The sequence below is a fragment of the Oreochromis niloticus genome, linkage group LG18 (genome assembly GCF_001858045.2).
Source record: "Oreochromis niloticus isolate F11D_XX linkage group LG18, O_niloticus_UMD_NMBU, whole genome shotgun sequence".
In the NCBI taxonomy this organism is placed as follows: Eukaryota; Metazoa; Chordata; class Actinopteri; order Cichliformes; family Cichlidae; genus Oreochromis; species Oreochromis niloticus.
In genome coordinates, this window is record NC_031982.2 from 35,550,491 (window position 1) to 35,565,061 (window position 14,571).

At 44.2% G+C, this 14,571-nt stretch overlaps 2 protein-coding genes across 3 annotated transcripts in view; both read right to left on the minus strand.

Moving 5' to 3' along the window:
- LOC100704393 (zinc finger protein OZF) overlaps positions 1–14,571 on the minus strand; it is an 883,579-nt gene that overhangs the window by 24,815 nt on the left and 844,193 nt on the right. The gene's annotated exons all lie outside the window — the stretch shown is intronic.
- Positions 3,412–6,973, minus strand: LOC100703314 (transcriptional regulator Myc-2). Its single transcript, XM_005465158.4, has 3 exons — positions 6,753–6,973; positions 5,527–6,139; positions 3,412–4,364 (listed from the first exon to the last, which is right to left on the minus strand). The coding sequence occupies exons 2-3, from the start codon at positions 6,128–6,130 to the stop codon at positions 3,859–3,861; spliced, it is 1,110 nt and encodes a 369-aa protein (XP_005465215.1). The 5' UTR covers positions 6,131–6,139; positions 6,753–6,973; the 3' UTR covers positions 3,412–3,858.

Consider the following 14,571-nt stretch of genomic DNA (forward strand, 5'->3'; position numbering starts at 1 on the left):
CAACACCTCCCACCCACTCCATGACGTGCTGGCTCGTTCAGTGAGAGACTGAGATTACCAAAAAGCACCACTCAACAACACAGGAAACCATTCCTGCCCGTGGCCACCTCCCTGTACAACTCCTCCATCTAACACACTGTAAACACTGCAATACTTACACCCTTTGGCACACGCTCTTTCTGCTCTGCAATACTCCTGTCAATTTTCTTCATATTTATTTATAATCACGTCTGTTAATCCTTGATTTTTATTATTGAGCGATTTGTATATATTGTGCTATTACTTAAATGTCTTAAATCTGTAACATATTGTATTGTTAAATAAGTCTAGTCTGTTTCTGTTACTGTTATTTATACTGGAGCAACTGTAACCCACATAATTTCCTCAGGGATTAATAAAGTATGCTGATTCTGATTATTGATTCAAAAAATATTTGGTTTATTGGTCTAATTCATTTTGAGTGTATATTTCAAACACACACTTTATCCTGTTCTGATTCAGAAATCTCTGATTTTAGGCTGTTGTTTTTCTTTCATTACTCATTAATTATATTATGCACACATTCAACACTAAAAATAAATTACTGTAATATTTTAAAGATGGGTTTGTGGGGTAAAACACAACGACTGTACGTAAAAGATGGAAGCAGTCACTGTGACATCACCCTTTTTCAGTGAAGCTTGTTTGTAGCCTCCAGCTGGTTTCATTGTAACACATCAATCTTTTAAAACCAGATCTGATGAGTGAGCGCGGCTCAGAAACAGAGTGACCTGAATGCAAACCCTGCCTGACTGATCTTTTTGTCTGTAATGGAGCATAATTCACAAACTGAATTTCATATTGTGTTCAGTTCCCTGTAAATTCTCTGTGGAGTGAAGAACGAACATTTCCAGGTGGGAACACTTCGTGACTCAGCATACAGACGCATTTACCACCTCTGTGTTCAATCAATACAGGTCTTTTGCTTTAAGTCCCGGCTGTATCGTACGTGATGCTACATGAGTGCGTTACTAACTTTAGGCTGTTTGAGAACAAAACCAAATATCCAGATTTTCAGGATCAGGATATATTTGATTACATACGTGTACAGCCTGCTGCTTTCTGAGATCAGCTGCATGTTTGACAGCTTTGAGTGGATCATATTGTACATGATTGGCCTGAGCTTACAATAACTTATGTGACTAACTCGAGTGTGTTTGATTCTCACTTTCTGCTGTGGCCTTGAGTAAAATTTACAAACCGGATTCCAAAAAAGTTGGGACACTAAACAAATCGTGAATAAAAACTGAATGCAATGATGTGGAGATGGCAAATGTCAACATTTTATTCAGAATAGAACATAAATCACGGAACAAAAGTTGAAACTGAGAAAATGTATTATCTGAAGGGAAAAATATGGTGATTCAAAATGTCATGGTGTCAACAAATCCCAAAAAAGTTGGGACAAGGCCATTTTCACCACTGTGTGGCATCTCCCCTTCTTCTTACAACACTCAACAGACGTCTGGGGACCGAGGAGACCAGTTTCTCAAGTTTAGCAATAGGAATGCTCTCCCATTCGTGTCTAATACAGGCCTCTAACTGTTCAGTCGTCTTGGGCCTTCTTTGTCGCACCTTCCTCTTTATGATGCACCAAATGTTCTCTATAGGTGAAAGATCTGGACTGCAGACTGGCCATTTCAGTACCCGGATCCTTCTCCTACGCAGCCATGATGTTGTGATTGATGCAGAATGTGGTCTGGCATTATCTTGTTGAAAAATGCAGGGTCTTCCCTGAAAGAGATGACGTCTGGATGGGAGCATATGTTGTTCTAGAACCTGAATATATTTTTCTGCATTGATGGTGCCTTTCCAGACATGCAAGCTGCCCATGCCACAAGCACTCATGCAACCCCATACCATCAGAGACGCAGGCTTCTGAGCTGAGCGTTGATAACAACTTGGGTTGTCCTTGTCCTCTTTGGTCCGGATGACATGGCGTCCCACATTTCCAAAAAGAACTTCGAATCGTGACTCGTCTGCCCACAGAACAGTCTTCCATTTTGCCACACTCCATTTTACATGATCCCTGGCCCAGTGAAAACGCCTGAGCTTGTGGATCTTGCTTAGAAATGGCTTCTTCTTTGCACTGTAGAGTTTCAGCTGGCAACGGCGGATGGCACGGTGGATTGTGTTCACTGACAATGGTTTCTGGAAGTATTCCTGAGCCCATTCTGTGATTTCCTTTACAGTAGCATTCCTGTTTGTGGTGCAGTGTCGTTTAAGGGCCCAGAGATCACGGCGTCCAGTATGGGTTTACGCCCTTGACCCTTACGCACAGAGATTGTTCCAGATTCTCTGAATCTTCGGATGATGTTATGCACAGTTGATGATGATAACTGCAAAGTCTTTGCAATTTTTCGCTGGGTAACACCTTTCTGATACTGCTCCACTATCTTTCTGCGCAACATTGTGGGAATTGGTGATCCTCTACCCATCTTGGCTTCTGAGAGACACTGCCACTCTGAGAAGCTCTTTTTATACCCAGTCATGTTGCCAATTAACCTAATTAGTGTTAATTGGTCTTCCAGCTCTTCGTTATGCTCAAATTTACTTTTTCCAGCCTCTTATTGCTACTTGTCCCAACTTTTTTGGGATTTGTTGAAATTTTGAATCAACATATTTTTCCATTAAACTGATACATTTTCTTGGATTAAACTTTTGATCTGTCACCTACGTTCTATTCTGAATGGAATATTGACATTTGCCATCTCCACATCATTGTATTCAGTTTTTATTCACAATTTGTTTAGTGTCCCAACTTCTTTGGAATCCGGTTTGTACTTTGACAGCCGTTCAGTTAAAGTATTATTTAACTACTACAATAGGGAGTTATGCATATATAGATACTGTTCAGTCAAAGCCATGTCTGTTGACCTTTGACCCTCTTAAAGTGACGCGACTGGTGACTGCAGAGCAGCTGATTCGGTTTGAACTTTCACCCCGTGTTCAGTGTGGGAAACACGCAGCATGACGACAGGCTCGGCGTGCTGCTCCGCTGGGGCGGACGTTCTCCGATGACGCAGCCAAAACGTTGAGTAATGACTGAGCCCAGAAATGACACAGCTCAGGCCAGAACACAGAGGAAATTCCATGAAAATGACCCACAGGAATATGCTTTGGATCATTTTCAAGATGCTGAATTTGTCTCTAAGGAACCAACTTTGCGATCCCACCCTCAGATTTTCCAAGAAGCTGAAAACACTTCCAGTGAAACTTGAATTTTATCAGTGACTGTGGGGTAAAAATCACTGTGGGTTTAAGAGAATCCTTCTAGGTGGATTTAATGGTTACCTGAGGCACATTTTACACCACCACATGAATTCTGGGACAAACAGGGAGGTGTACAGAAACATAGCAGACACTTTGACATCAAGAGAAGCTCCAACATATTAAGGACTTTTATTCTGAAGGGATTAAAACACTTCCAATCTACTTTTAGTGCAAAAAAGCTTTTGAACAAAAACAATATATATATAAAAATACACTCTGGAAATTAAAAATACACAATTAAAAATACAAATACAAAAGCTTTAGGAAGTGAACACATTAAATAAAGTGAATTAAATTATTGTTCATCATCAGCTGTAAATTAAAGTTCTGACACATATTTATTCACATTTTCGCCTCATAAACTGGAATGTTTGAAAAACTACCTTAAATTAAAACTGTCAATAAAAACAAAAATAAATACAAACAGAAAACCTGATTACAGACGAGCAGCGAGCCCTACGGGCACCGTGCTGCATTCAGGTGACGTCAGTCATTATTCTTAGCTTTAAAACCTGAAGTGAAGAAACTAGCAGGACTGAGCAGACATTAATGTGAAGTCCTGAGCTGCTGCAGCCTCTGCTTCAGCTCTCTGCTCCTCTTCCTCAGTTCATCTTTCTTTGCCAACAGCTTCCTCTCCTGCTCTCTGACCTCCATGATGAACTCCGTCGCCTTCTTCAGGATCACCACCTTCGCCGCTTTTTCATTGTTGGCCACCGCTGGGACCTCGTCCCTCAGAACCATGAAGCTCATCTTCAGCTCGTTTCGCCGCTGCCTCTCCAGCACATTGTGAGTCCTGCGCTTGTCGTTGTCCTCGCCCTCCGATTTCGGGCTCCAGCACCGGCGCCCGCCGCTCTGCCTCGGTGCCGCGCTGCTGCTCTCCGCCTTCACCCGTTTCTCAGGGGGTTGCTGGGCAGCGTAGTTGTGTTGGTGGATGTTGACGTGAGAGCGTTTCAGGACCAGAGGGGAGATGTGGGACCGCTGAGATGACTTTCTCCTGTCCACTGTCACCACATCGATCTCTTCCTCTTCTTCATCATCTTCATCTTCCTCTTCTGGGAAAAACAAGGAAAAACATTCTGGTGTAAATATAAGTGATCGCGGTCTGAGCCAAAGCCACCGTCCTGCTGATGGACGAGAGACCGAACAGGGACAGAAAACGGGTGAAAGCAGCAGAGCGAGACAGAAAGGAACGCCAGAGAGAGGAAGACAGAAAACGTGCCCTCTTTGAACTCCTCGCTTCCATATTTTCCATAGTTTTCAGACATTTACCGGCCAATGAAAACATTTCTCAGATTACCTCAGAGCCTGCTGACACTGACAGTACTGGTGGATATTTTAATCCACAGCTTTATTCAGACCAAGGTTACATTTTAGTTTAATAGTATCCAAAGTAACTATAGTGTCAAAATAATGGTGCTGTATGAGGAACAGAAAGAGCCCTGTGGTTAAGCTTTGTGAACAGCTGGTCTGATTTGGGATGACAGGCACTGCTTCACTGAGAGCCCCCACATCATTTTACTGTCCTCTGTACTTCCTGTGATGTAAAAGTGCTGACTGCAAGAAGAAAACAAACTACTGATTCTAAGGAGTTCACTTCAGTCAGCTGATTGAACTCACACAACGCACTTGAGCCGGGCTGTTGAACCCCGCCTTGTTCAGGCTCCCTGACTCAGAGGTCTGACCTCTAATTGTGTGTGTGTGTGTGTGTGTGTGTGTGTGTGTGTGTGTGTGTGTGTGTGTGTCTAAATAGTCACTAAAGAAGAATTTTCTTTAGTGACTATTTAATTAAAGGATGTTAAAACGTTTGCAGCATCTAATATTTGTAAGTCTAATAAATTAAAAATATAATTTCACTACTTAAAGGAAACGTCTGTCGTTTCTGAATATCTACTTCTGTTATGTAAATTCTCACACAGCCTGCAGGATATTTGCCTGCTTGGCGATAGGCTGTTCCCAGACGCTGTAATTAAAGGATGGCCACACCACTGTAGTGTTGGATTTCAATAGATGCAGTATTTTGAGATACTCTGAAAATCACTGGGTTACTACATTTCCCAAAATGCAAGTGGATCCTACCTGATGGTTCTTTGTTTCTAACCACTGGTCTCAGAGGGTAAATGAGAAGCGAAGGAAAGGTCGGAGTAAAGCAGACTTCAGAGTTCAGTGACTCTGAAACTCTGGATTAAAGAGCTGGCTTTTCAAAATAAAACTCACCTGATTCGCTGTCACTGCTGCTGGGTGGTGGAGAGTCCAGTCTCAGCTCAGACCCCACCTCCATCGCCACACCATCATCCATCTGCTTCTCACCCAGGAACACCACAGAGGGGTCGATGCAGTCTGTCACCGAGGTGTGGAAGTCCTGCAGGTACCCAGCGCTCACCTGAGACCCGCCCACCTGCTCGTTAGCTGTTCTGTCTGTGATGGTCTTAGTGTTGCAGGAGTCCCGGCGGGCCCGCAGCGAGGCCAGCCTCTCTGACACCACCTTCTCCAGCTCTGTTGCGGCAGCGAAGCTGCTGCTCCACATGCAATCCTGGATGATGAAGGACTGAAGGAAGGCTGCAGAGGAGCTGTGGTCATCGTCCAAGAGGTCAGACACCGCCTCCAAGTGGTCGGCGGCAGACAGGGAGGGTCTCCGGCTGGGGGACAAGGGAGGTGTAGGCAGCAGCTCGAACTTCTTCCAGATGTCTTCGCTGGGAGCCGGCAGGAGCTGGCTGCGTGGAGGAGGGTAGAAGTCTTCCTCTTCACCATTCAGGAAGAAGTAGGGCTGGACCACGTCGTAGTCATAATCGTAGTTTGTGCTGTTCAACACCGGCGGCATGACGGCTGCCTGGGAAACACAACAGGAGGTCAGCCTGAGCCAAGCTTTACCACACAGACAGAAACACATGACCACAACATCAAAAAGCATCTGATATTACTACAGTGCAGGAGATCCTGTTAAGCATACCAGACTCCATTCAAAAAACAGCTAGTTTAGCTTTCTTTGGATTAAAGCCCAAGTTTACACAATGAAACAACGCTACACACATCTGCAGTACAGATACAGTTACTCAAATGTATTAAAACTCGGGATTTAACATGCTTAACAGTTTTAAAAGTAGTAATTTTATCAAAAAATGAAAACAGAATATACGGTTAAAAGTCATTAGTAAAGCTTGCAGAGCACGGTTTAAACACAGAGCTTCAGTATCAGTAAAGAAGTCTCCACACTTCCAGACAGGCGAGAACTTCTGCAGATACGCGAAACTCAGCTGTCAAAATGCGCGACGCTAGTTTAATAACATTGAGCCATTTATTCAGAGTCACACATGAAAGGAAAAACGGTCAAAATGCGAAGAACGAACATCAGGGATAAATTCGGCACACATTTTAAACTGACTAAGCGAAAAGTTAAACGTCAGCAAAGAAAAGCATCCAGAAAGCTTCAGACATAAACTTACCGTTTTTCTCCAACAGTTAAGGTGAAAACGTGAAAAAGATCCAAATGTTCCAGCGAGTAACGGTTAAACTTATAGCGGGCTTTGTCCAGCAGAGCCTGTCAGTCTTAAATAATCCTCAGTCTGTCGATAACCGATGACCGAGACCTGCTACAGACGCTATAACGGTCCCTCAGTGTCGCCCAGCTGCTCTGCTGTCTCAGCGTGAAACACAGCCATCAGCTGCTTCACACACATTAAATAGTCCGGCTTTTTTATCTTCATCCGCCGGCACTACAATCTTCCCGCCAAATGCGAACTACGTAGTAAACAAACGGGACCTAGCGATGTGCTGCTGACCCTTTAAAAATAACATTTAGTGCATTTCTGCCATAAAAGCTTGATTGTAATATTAGTTTTACTTTAAATTCAGCAAGAAAATGTGCAAAATATGGGAACTATTTTATTCAGCGGACGTGTATTTTTTGTGAATGGTAAGAGGGTGGTCGTGACTGTAAATGATGTAAAGGAACAAAGTTCCGGGAAACCCGCTCTCATCCCGTGATGAAGTCATGAAAACAAACAAATAAACAAAACAACGTTTTAACGAAAGAAAAACTGGATTGAATAAATAAACAAACAACAGAACGCAGAAAAGGATCATGAGCTGTGAATGCAAAAGCAAAACACGACATATAATAGAAGGATTAAAAAATTAGGAGATGAAAGTAAAAGATGAAATACAATAAAACAAATATGTGATCTGCTAATAGAAAATGTCTTAAATGAATCAAGTTTGATAAAATAAAAACATTAATTACAATATATCATTAAAAAATAAAATAAAATTTTAAAGGAAAACTAACCCAAGAAAAGGAATTTTAAACAAAAACACAAACTTATTTAAACAATTATGTTGAGAGATTATAAACAAAGCCACTAAAATGAGAAACAAGAATTTAGCACAGCAAATATACTGTTGTTATATTTATTTATTTTACTTTGATGTGATTTTTTTTTATTTTCTCTGTTTTGATGTTGTCTAAATTAATTCTAGGAAAGATAACATCACAATAACTTGTCAGAAGTACAATCTATGAAACTGAAATATAAAGAACAGATTATGGGCTCCATGGTCAAGACCCATGAAGAAACCATTTATTTAAATTCACGAAATGAGAGAATGTGCTTCAACCATCTCCAGGTCTCATTTCTCGGGTGTACATCCTTTATTCCTCTCCTCATGTCTTAGACACTCTCATGGAAAATGAGGTGAAAGAAGCAGAAACACAGAGAAACTGAGGCAACAGGCGTGCAAGATGTTTAGCTGTTAAATATGACACGAGGAACAGTTGCATCAGCTGTTTATTGCTTCATTACAGCCTGCTGCTGTATTTGATGTCCTCAGAGGTCACAAGAAGTATTCAACCTCTACATTTAACTAGCTTTTTGGAGGAGACTTCAGCGGACATGTCAGGGAAGGGCACACAGGTGATGAGCAGGTAAAAAGGTTGTTGGTGAACCTGTACTTCAAGAGGAGGGAGGAACACTGATGATGGCCAAGAGTGTTAGATTTAAGGAGAATGCATCTAGGGGGCATCAGATGGAAGTCTGTGGGAGGAAGTGAGTGAATGCAGAGCCAAGAATGCTGCACAGAGCTCAGGGAGGAGCTGAGACAGGCTCTGGGTGGTAGGAAGGACTTACCAGATGACTGGAAGCGCTGAGGAAACTGCCAAGAAAGTGTTTGGTGTATCGGGAAATACAAGGAGACTTGGTGGTGGAATGAGGAAGTACAGGAAGATATTTGGGCCAGCAAAAAAGTGGGATATTCAGGAAGCTGAAGAAAGTGGGTGGAAGTAGTGGGAGCTTAAGTGTACGGCAAAGAGAGGTGACAAAGCAAAAAGCCCAGTAAGTTGTATTTCAGGCCGGATACCAAGGGAGGAGAAGAGGACTTGGAATGATCGACTAAGCAGGAAAGGACAGAAGTGATTAAGGATGGAGATGATAATGTGCTAACAAGTGAAAGGAGTGTGAAGATGGAAGGCGTACTCTGGGGATGTGATGAATGTAGAAATGAGAGGACAGCAGTTAGAAAATCAGGAAGTGCAGAGGATGGAGTGAGAGGTGGGGAAAAGCCACTGGACCAGAAGACTTACCTGTGGAGGTGTTTTGGAGGGCAGTGAGCTTTTTAACAGCATCTTAGAGAAGACCCAGAGTGGAAAAAGCAAACCTGTTTATTGAGGCTGTTGACTAAATAAATTAAAACACAAAGACCACAGAAGAGGCTCACAGACACTCTACCAAGAAACAAAGTGAAGGCAGCACCATAAATAAACAAAGGTCTAATTAAGGGAAGTGGACACAGCTGAGGAAAACACACAGGTGCAGATACTCTGGGATACGCTGAGGACTTCATAGTGGTACAGAAACACTCACTGTGCACCGGATATCACTATAAAACACACAAACCCACTGTATGCTCCACTATTTCATGATTAGAGCCAACCTTTGTTTAACAGCAGCTCCTCCTGCCTTTTACTCTGCTGCCCTCTGCTGGTCAAAACCTCACACTGCCTCAAACTGCAGGATTCTTGTTATTCTTTGCATTTTCCACGTCTAGTTTTTTGTTAGATTTAATTTATTATTCTTTATAATTCTGCCTGCTTTTTATAATATAGTCAATATAACATGAATAACGTTTACCTTTAATACAATGTCATCTATATAAATGTTGCTGCTAAAGATAAAACCTTAAGGTTGCTGCCCTCTTGTGGCTGTAACAACACACTGCATTACCAACCATAACCACAAATTCTTATTGTTGTCTGTGGATGGAGGGATGGAGGTAAGTGGATAGAGTATGTGCCATTTTAATAGAAGTTATATTATTTTTCCTAAATTTAATTTCATAAATTTCAAAAACTTAACATAACAAAGTGGAAGATTTAGCTAAAATATTCAAAGTACACATTTATTTAAACCAAACAAGTGTTTAAGATTTGCGTTCCCAGTGTTTGTAATTCAGATGTAATCTGGGCTTTCTGACGTACATAACTGACTTCTAGTAAGGCTGCATGAATATGGCATTAGACAAAACACAACATGAAGCCAGAAAAGACTCCAGCTGGAGGAACAGGTCAGTTTAATGTCAGAGTTGTCCACATATAACAAAGGACAGCTTCAAAAACATCCGACTAACTGTAATTTCTAATTTAAAGACCTGAATAGAAGAGCCGACGATAGGAAATGAGCACACGGCGAGCCTTACATTTTAAAAGATGAGCATGTTTTCATAAATAACAAACTTAATCAAGGATTAAGATATTTTTCCATTTTAATCCAGTGTCAGACTGTATCACTGACGCCTGTACTCACACTCAAAGGTATACGTCACACCGGTGCACCAGTTTGACTCACTGAATCCATGCCAACAAATTACTTCCTGTTTACTATAAATCTGACAACTTCTCACACAAATAAAAACTCTCCCGTCTGCCTCGGTTTGAAAGAAAGAAGCAAAGAGATGGAGCGCCATCCTGTGGTGAATCACTGGAAGTACAAAAAGAGAATTGTGGAAGACAGGAGGAAGCTGCGTTTGGAAGTAACAAAAAGCTGCAGGCGTGTTAGCAACATGTTTAAATTAACAAAACAATTTAACACATTTCAAAAAAGCTGATAATTTAGAAAGGAAATAAAAAGTCAAAATAAAGAAATTATAATGTGAGACAGAGAAAGATTTTATACACACTGATCGAAGAATCTCAAAAACTGTCTTAATGATTCACCGACTTACTCAGGAGGTTAAAATCATTCATTCAGAGACCTGGATGCACATGGAAAAACTGCACAGATAACATTAAAGTATTAAAACATTACAGTTATTTTTAACAAACAGCCCAACTTTAACTGTTTTTAATTATTGTGGTAACTCATAACTGAACTTGCAGAGGCAGTAGGAGTGTGTTGGAGTGCACAGCTGGACAGGCCGTGTTTTTGTAACGGTATAAACAATGAAAGGTGGTGGACTGGCCAGTTGGTCATGATCGACTCTGAGCTGGACCAATTACAGCCGAGGAGGTCGGATGCACCCTCCCCCTCGTTTGGGCAACGGCTCTGGCTGTGTCCCAATTCAGGGTCTGCACGCTTGAAGTACGCACACTACGTGTACTACGTACGGTGCGTACTACAAGTACGGGAAGTGCGGAAGTGAGAGGCTTGTGAAATGGGACGGTCTAGCCTTCGTCGCGTTGTTCAGGTTGCCTAGCAACCATGATACTGTAGCGGGCCAGGGCTGTTCGGGGTTTTGTTATTGACATTTATGTTCTGTTGCCATGGTTACGGGTGACGCTCTCTCTGTAACTGTGTGTTTCCGGGTGAGAGAGCACCATTTTGTGTTGTTGTTGTTGTTGTGGTTGCCGCGCGGAGCAGTTTGCTAGCGGCAGTGCTCCTGCGCAGATTTAAATAAATGGCTGTGCTCCGTGGCTAGCTCGCAGGAAGCAAGACCAAACAATACCTCTGTCTCCTCCTTGTCTGAGCTCGCCACATTGGTGTCAGAAGTGGGATAGCTCACCCTTGCCGGAATGGAGAGAGACACTCAGAGGCTGGAGCAAGCCGTCGAGGAGAGTATTCGCTGCTTGGGAAGCTGGCGATTGAAGAGAGAGGAAGCGAGCGGCCATGTAAGTCCCCCAACGGGTCCCGACGGCGCGAGCGCACCGCGGTGGCGGCCCATCGCGACAGACGCTGGGACAGTGCTTCATGGGCTGCCTTTGTCGACCGACACGCCGGGCCCCCGACAGCGAGCAGTGATGCCTGCAACGCCAGCTAAGGTACCGAAATACAACGGGCTAACCCCGCTAGAGCCCTACCTCTCACAAGTACGGCTAGCCGCGAGGCATAATGGCTGGAGCGACGAAGAGGCTGCTACACACCTAGCGCTAGCATTGGAAGGAGATGCACTGCAGGTACTCCATGACCTAGCCCCATCAGAGCAGCATGAGCTCCAGGCCCTCACCATAGCACTCGAGAGGCGATTTGGGCAGCGGCACTCCACTGATCAGAGCAGGGAGCAGCTGACCAACCGGAGCCGTAGGCTGGGGGAGAGCCTGGGCACCTTTGCAGCGGATGTGTTGCTGTATGCTCGTCGTGGCTACCCAGAGTTCCCAGCAGCAGCCCGTGAGGAACTTAGCCTGCATGCTTTCCTGCGAGGACTTTTTGCAGAGTGACTACGCCAACACGTCCGCCTGGCCATGCCTCAAACTCTCCGTGAGGCGCTCCTTGAGGCTGAAAGGGCCGAGCTGGTGCTCACCTCACCACCTAACCAGCAGGTGGCCCCCCCCAAACTACCCTCAAATCAGAGCCGCAGACTACGACAGGGAGGGGGAGGCCCCAGAGGTATGCCAGCTGCAGCCCTCGGTGCCCTGGAGGCGTCCCCGTCGACCGACCGACCGCTGCTACCGGTGCGATGAGCCTGGCCACGTGGCGCGCGACTGCCTGGCGCCCGCCCCAAAGGCCAGAACTATGTGGACTCAGGGGGATGAGAGAGGGAGCGGTACAGTGAGGGGACCACCGCTCCAGCTTCCTGCCCCCCTCCAAGAACGATGCACGGTGGTGGGCCTAGTCGGGCACCTCAAGGGACTCTACCTGAGCTGCTGTGTTGAGGACCAGCCCTGCCAGGCCCTGGTGGACACGGGGTCCACCATTTCCCTAATACGACCTGGTGTGTTTCCTGGAACATCCGGGCCACTTGTGATGGGTTGGTCGCCCACCAACACCCAGCTGATGACAGTGACGGGGGAGAGAACTGACATGCGGGGTAAGAAACCGTTGCGGTTGCGGAAGCACACTCGAGGAGCGTGAGGACAACACTGTCATGGCTACTGGACGGACTCACGCGCAGACAGTTCTGTCTTTGTGAACAAAAGGAGATTATTTATTTACAACAGGGATCACCTCAGTGCTATATACATGTACAGTGAGTTGGGAGGGGGCTCCAGGGAGAGAAGGGGGGAAATCCACACACATGCTTCCTCTTCCACACAGTCACCGCCACAGCTCCTCCGCACACACGCACTCCTCTTCAGCCGCACTCGCTCCAAAACTCCACACACGCTGCCACACCCGGGCAGGTCCTGTGATTTGGTCCAGAAGAGGGATAGCTACACACAGAAGTCAACGTTAGTTTCACAGCAAAATACATACAGGGATTTCTTTTGATAATGCCGAGAGCACGAACTCAGGAGGTTCACCGTTCCAGCGGTGAGCTGCTCTGTGCCACTGCCTTAAATAGCAGCTGGGGAAATCAGCCAGATCAACAGCAGGTGGAGACAATCACACAGGTGCGTGGGCCAAGAGCGAGAGCCCGTAACGAGCTCCACCCAGGCAGAGAGGAGGAGGAGAGACAAAGAAAACAAAAAACAAAAAAAGAACAACAACAAAACCTGTAGCCAGCGTGAGCCAACCAGGGAGACACGGGGACCGTGACAAACACAGACGTGGAAGTGGAGGCTGCACTACCTGAAAAGAGAGCCAAGAAAAGAAAAGGCCGGAGAGATGACTGAAGAATTGCAAATCAATGCTGAGAAATCATATAAGGTGAAAGCGCACGACACCATCCTGGACAATTATTGAAGCAATGCACAGACGATTCGTCACAGCTGCCCCTCTTCTTGCAGATTTGGCATGGTTGGACCCCACAGGAAGTTTAGCCAGGGCAGAACAGTTTCTCATCCTAGTAATGCTCTTCAAAACCTTAGCAGGTGTCTCCTCAAATTGGACAGCAGGGCTACAGTAAATAACCTTCAGTCAGAACTGAAAAGTTTTGCTGGACATTGGGAAAGGTTTAAGACATCACATGTAAAGATCGAAACAGGAAAGATCTGAAGAACGGGACGAAGAAAGTGAAACTGTGACCAAAAGATGTGATTCTTGCAAAAATTGCCCGCTGTGATGCTATCAACTACCCAGGCGGTTCAACATACTGTCTGATGCCTGTCGTCTCCGTGGGCTGGCACACAAGTACCTGTTGACCCTCTCCCTCACTCAGGCTGTCTGTGAAAGAACTTTCTCTGCACTCAAGTTCATTAAAAGCAGACTCAGAAGGGGTCTGTCTGCAAACAGGCTGGAGATTTTCATGCTGATGGCAAAAGGACATTGGACATGGTCGTTGGACTCCGACATGGTCGTTAAGATTAAATTCAACTTTGTTATTGCCTAAAGTACAGTCAAATGAATAGGTTTGTATATACCTTTACTTCAAACAAGTCAAGTATTCAGAAAATGCTTAGAATGTTTCCATCTTAACCTGTTTTTAATGCACAAGACAGTAGATAGAATAAATATGGGATTGGAGTATTAGGCATTTATAAGCATGTTTTCTTACAGCCTTAATCTGTCATTGTTTCGTTTCAGATGCTGTCAGTGATTTTTGGAAGTCTGAAGTCTGTTCATTTTAACTAAGTACTACACAGAATATGATTCAACCATTTTTCTAGAGTAAACATACGCGTACTGTCATCGTCACGTGCCATTGTTTGTCACCCTTCGCTGTCGTTTCACTTCTTAAAAGTTTCCATGTGTTAACATATGTTCAGTGTTGCTGCCGTGGAAGTGCTGTAGGTGACTTTTTATTGATGGAGTGAGTTAATAGTCTCTGATACAAATCAATCACAATCTGTCCTTAATAGATTTTAATTTTCATCTAATCTTTGTTCCTTTCTGTCCTGTTTTTCAGGGTCTAATCATACATTGTTTGTTTGTTTAAGAGGTTCTTTAGACCAAACAACTTTTTAAGTTCCTCAACATAAGTTTGGGTGACCAACCGTCCTCTTTTATTTTTTTTTCCCAC

Coding starts and splice junctions, on each gene's coding strand:
- LOC100703314 (XM_005465158.4), bottom strand. CDS start 6,130: ATGCCGCCGGTGTTGAACAGCACAAACTACGATTATGACTACGACGTG. Junction 4,365..5,526: donor CAGCAGTGACAGCGAATCAG/GTGAGTTTTATT, acceptor TGTTTTTCCCAG/AAGAGGAAGATGAAGATGAT.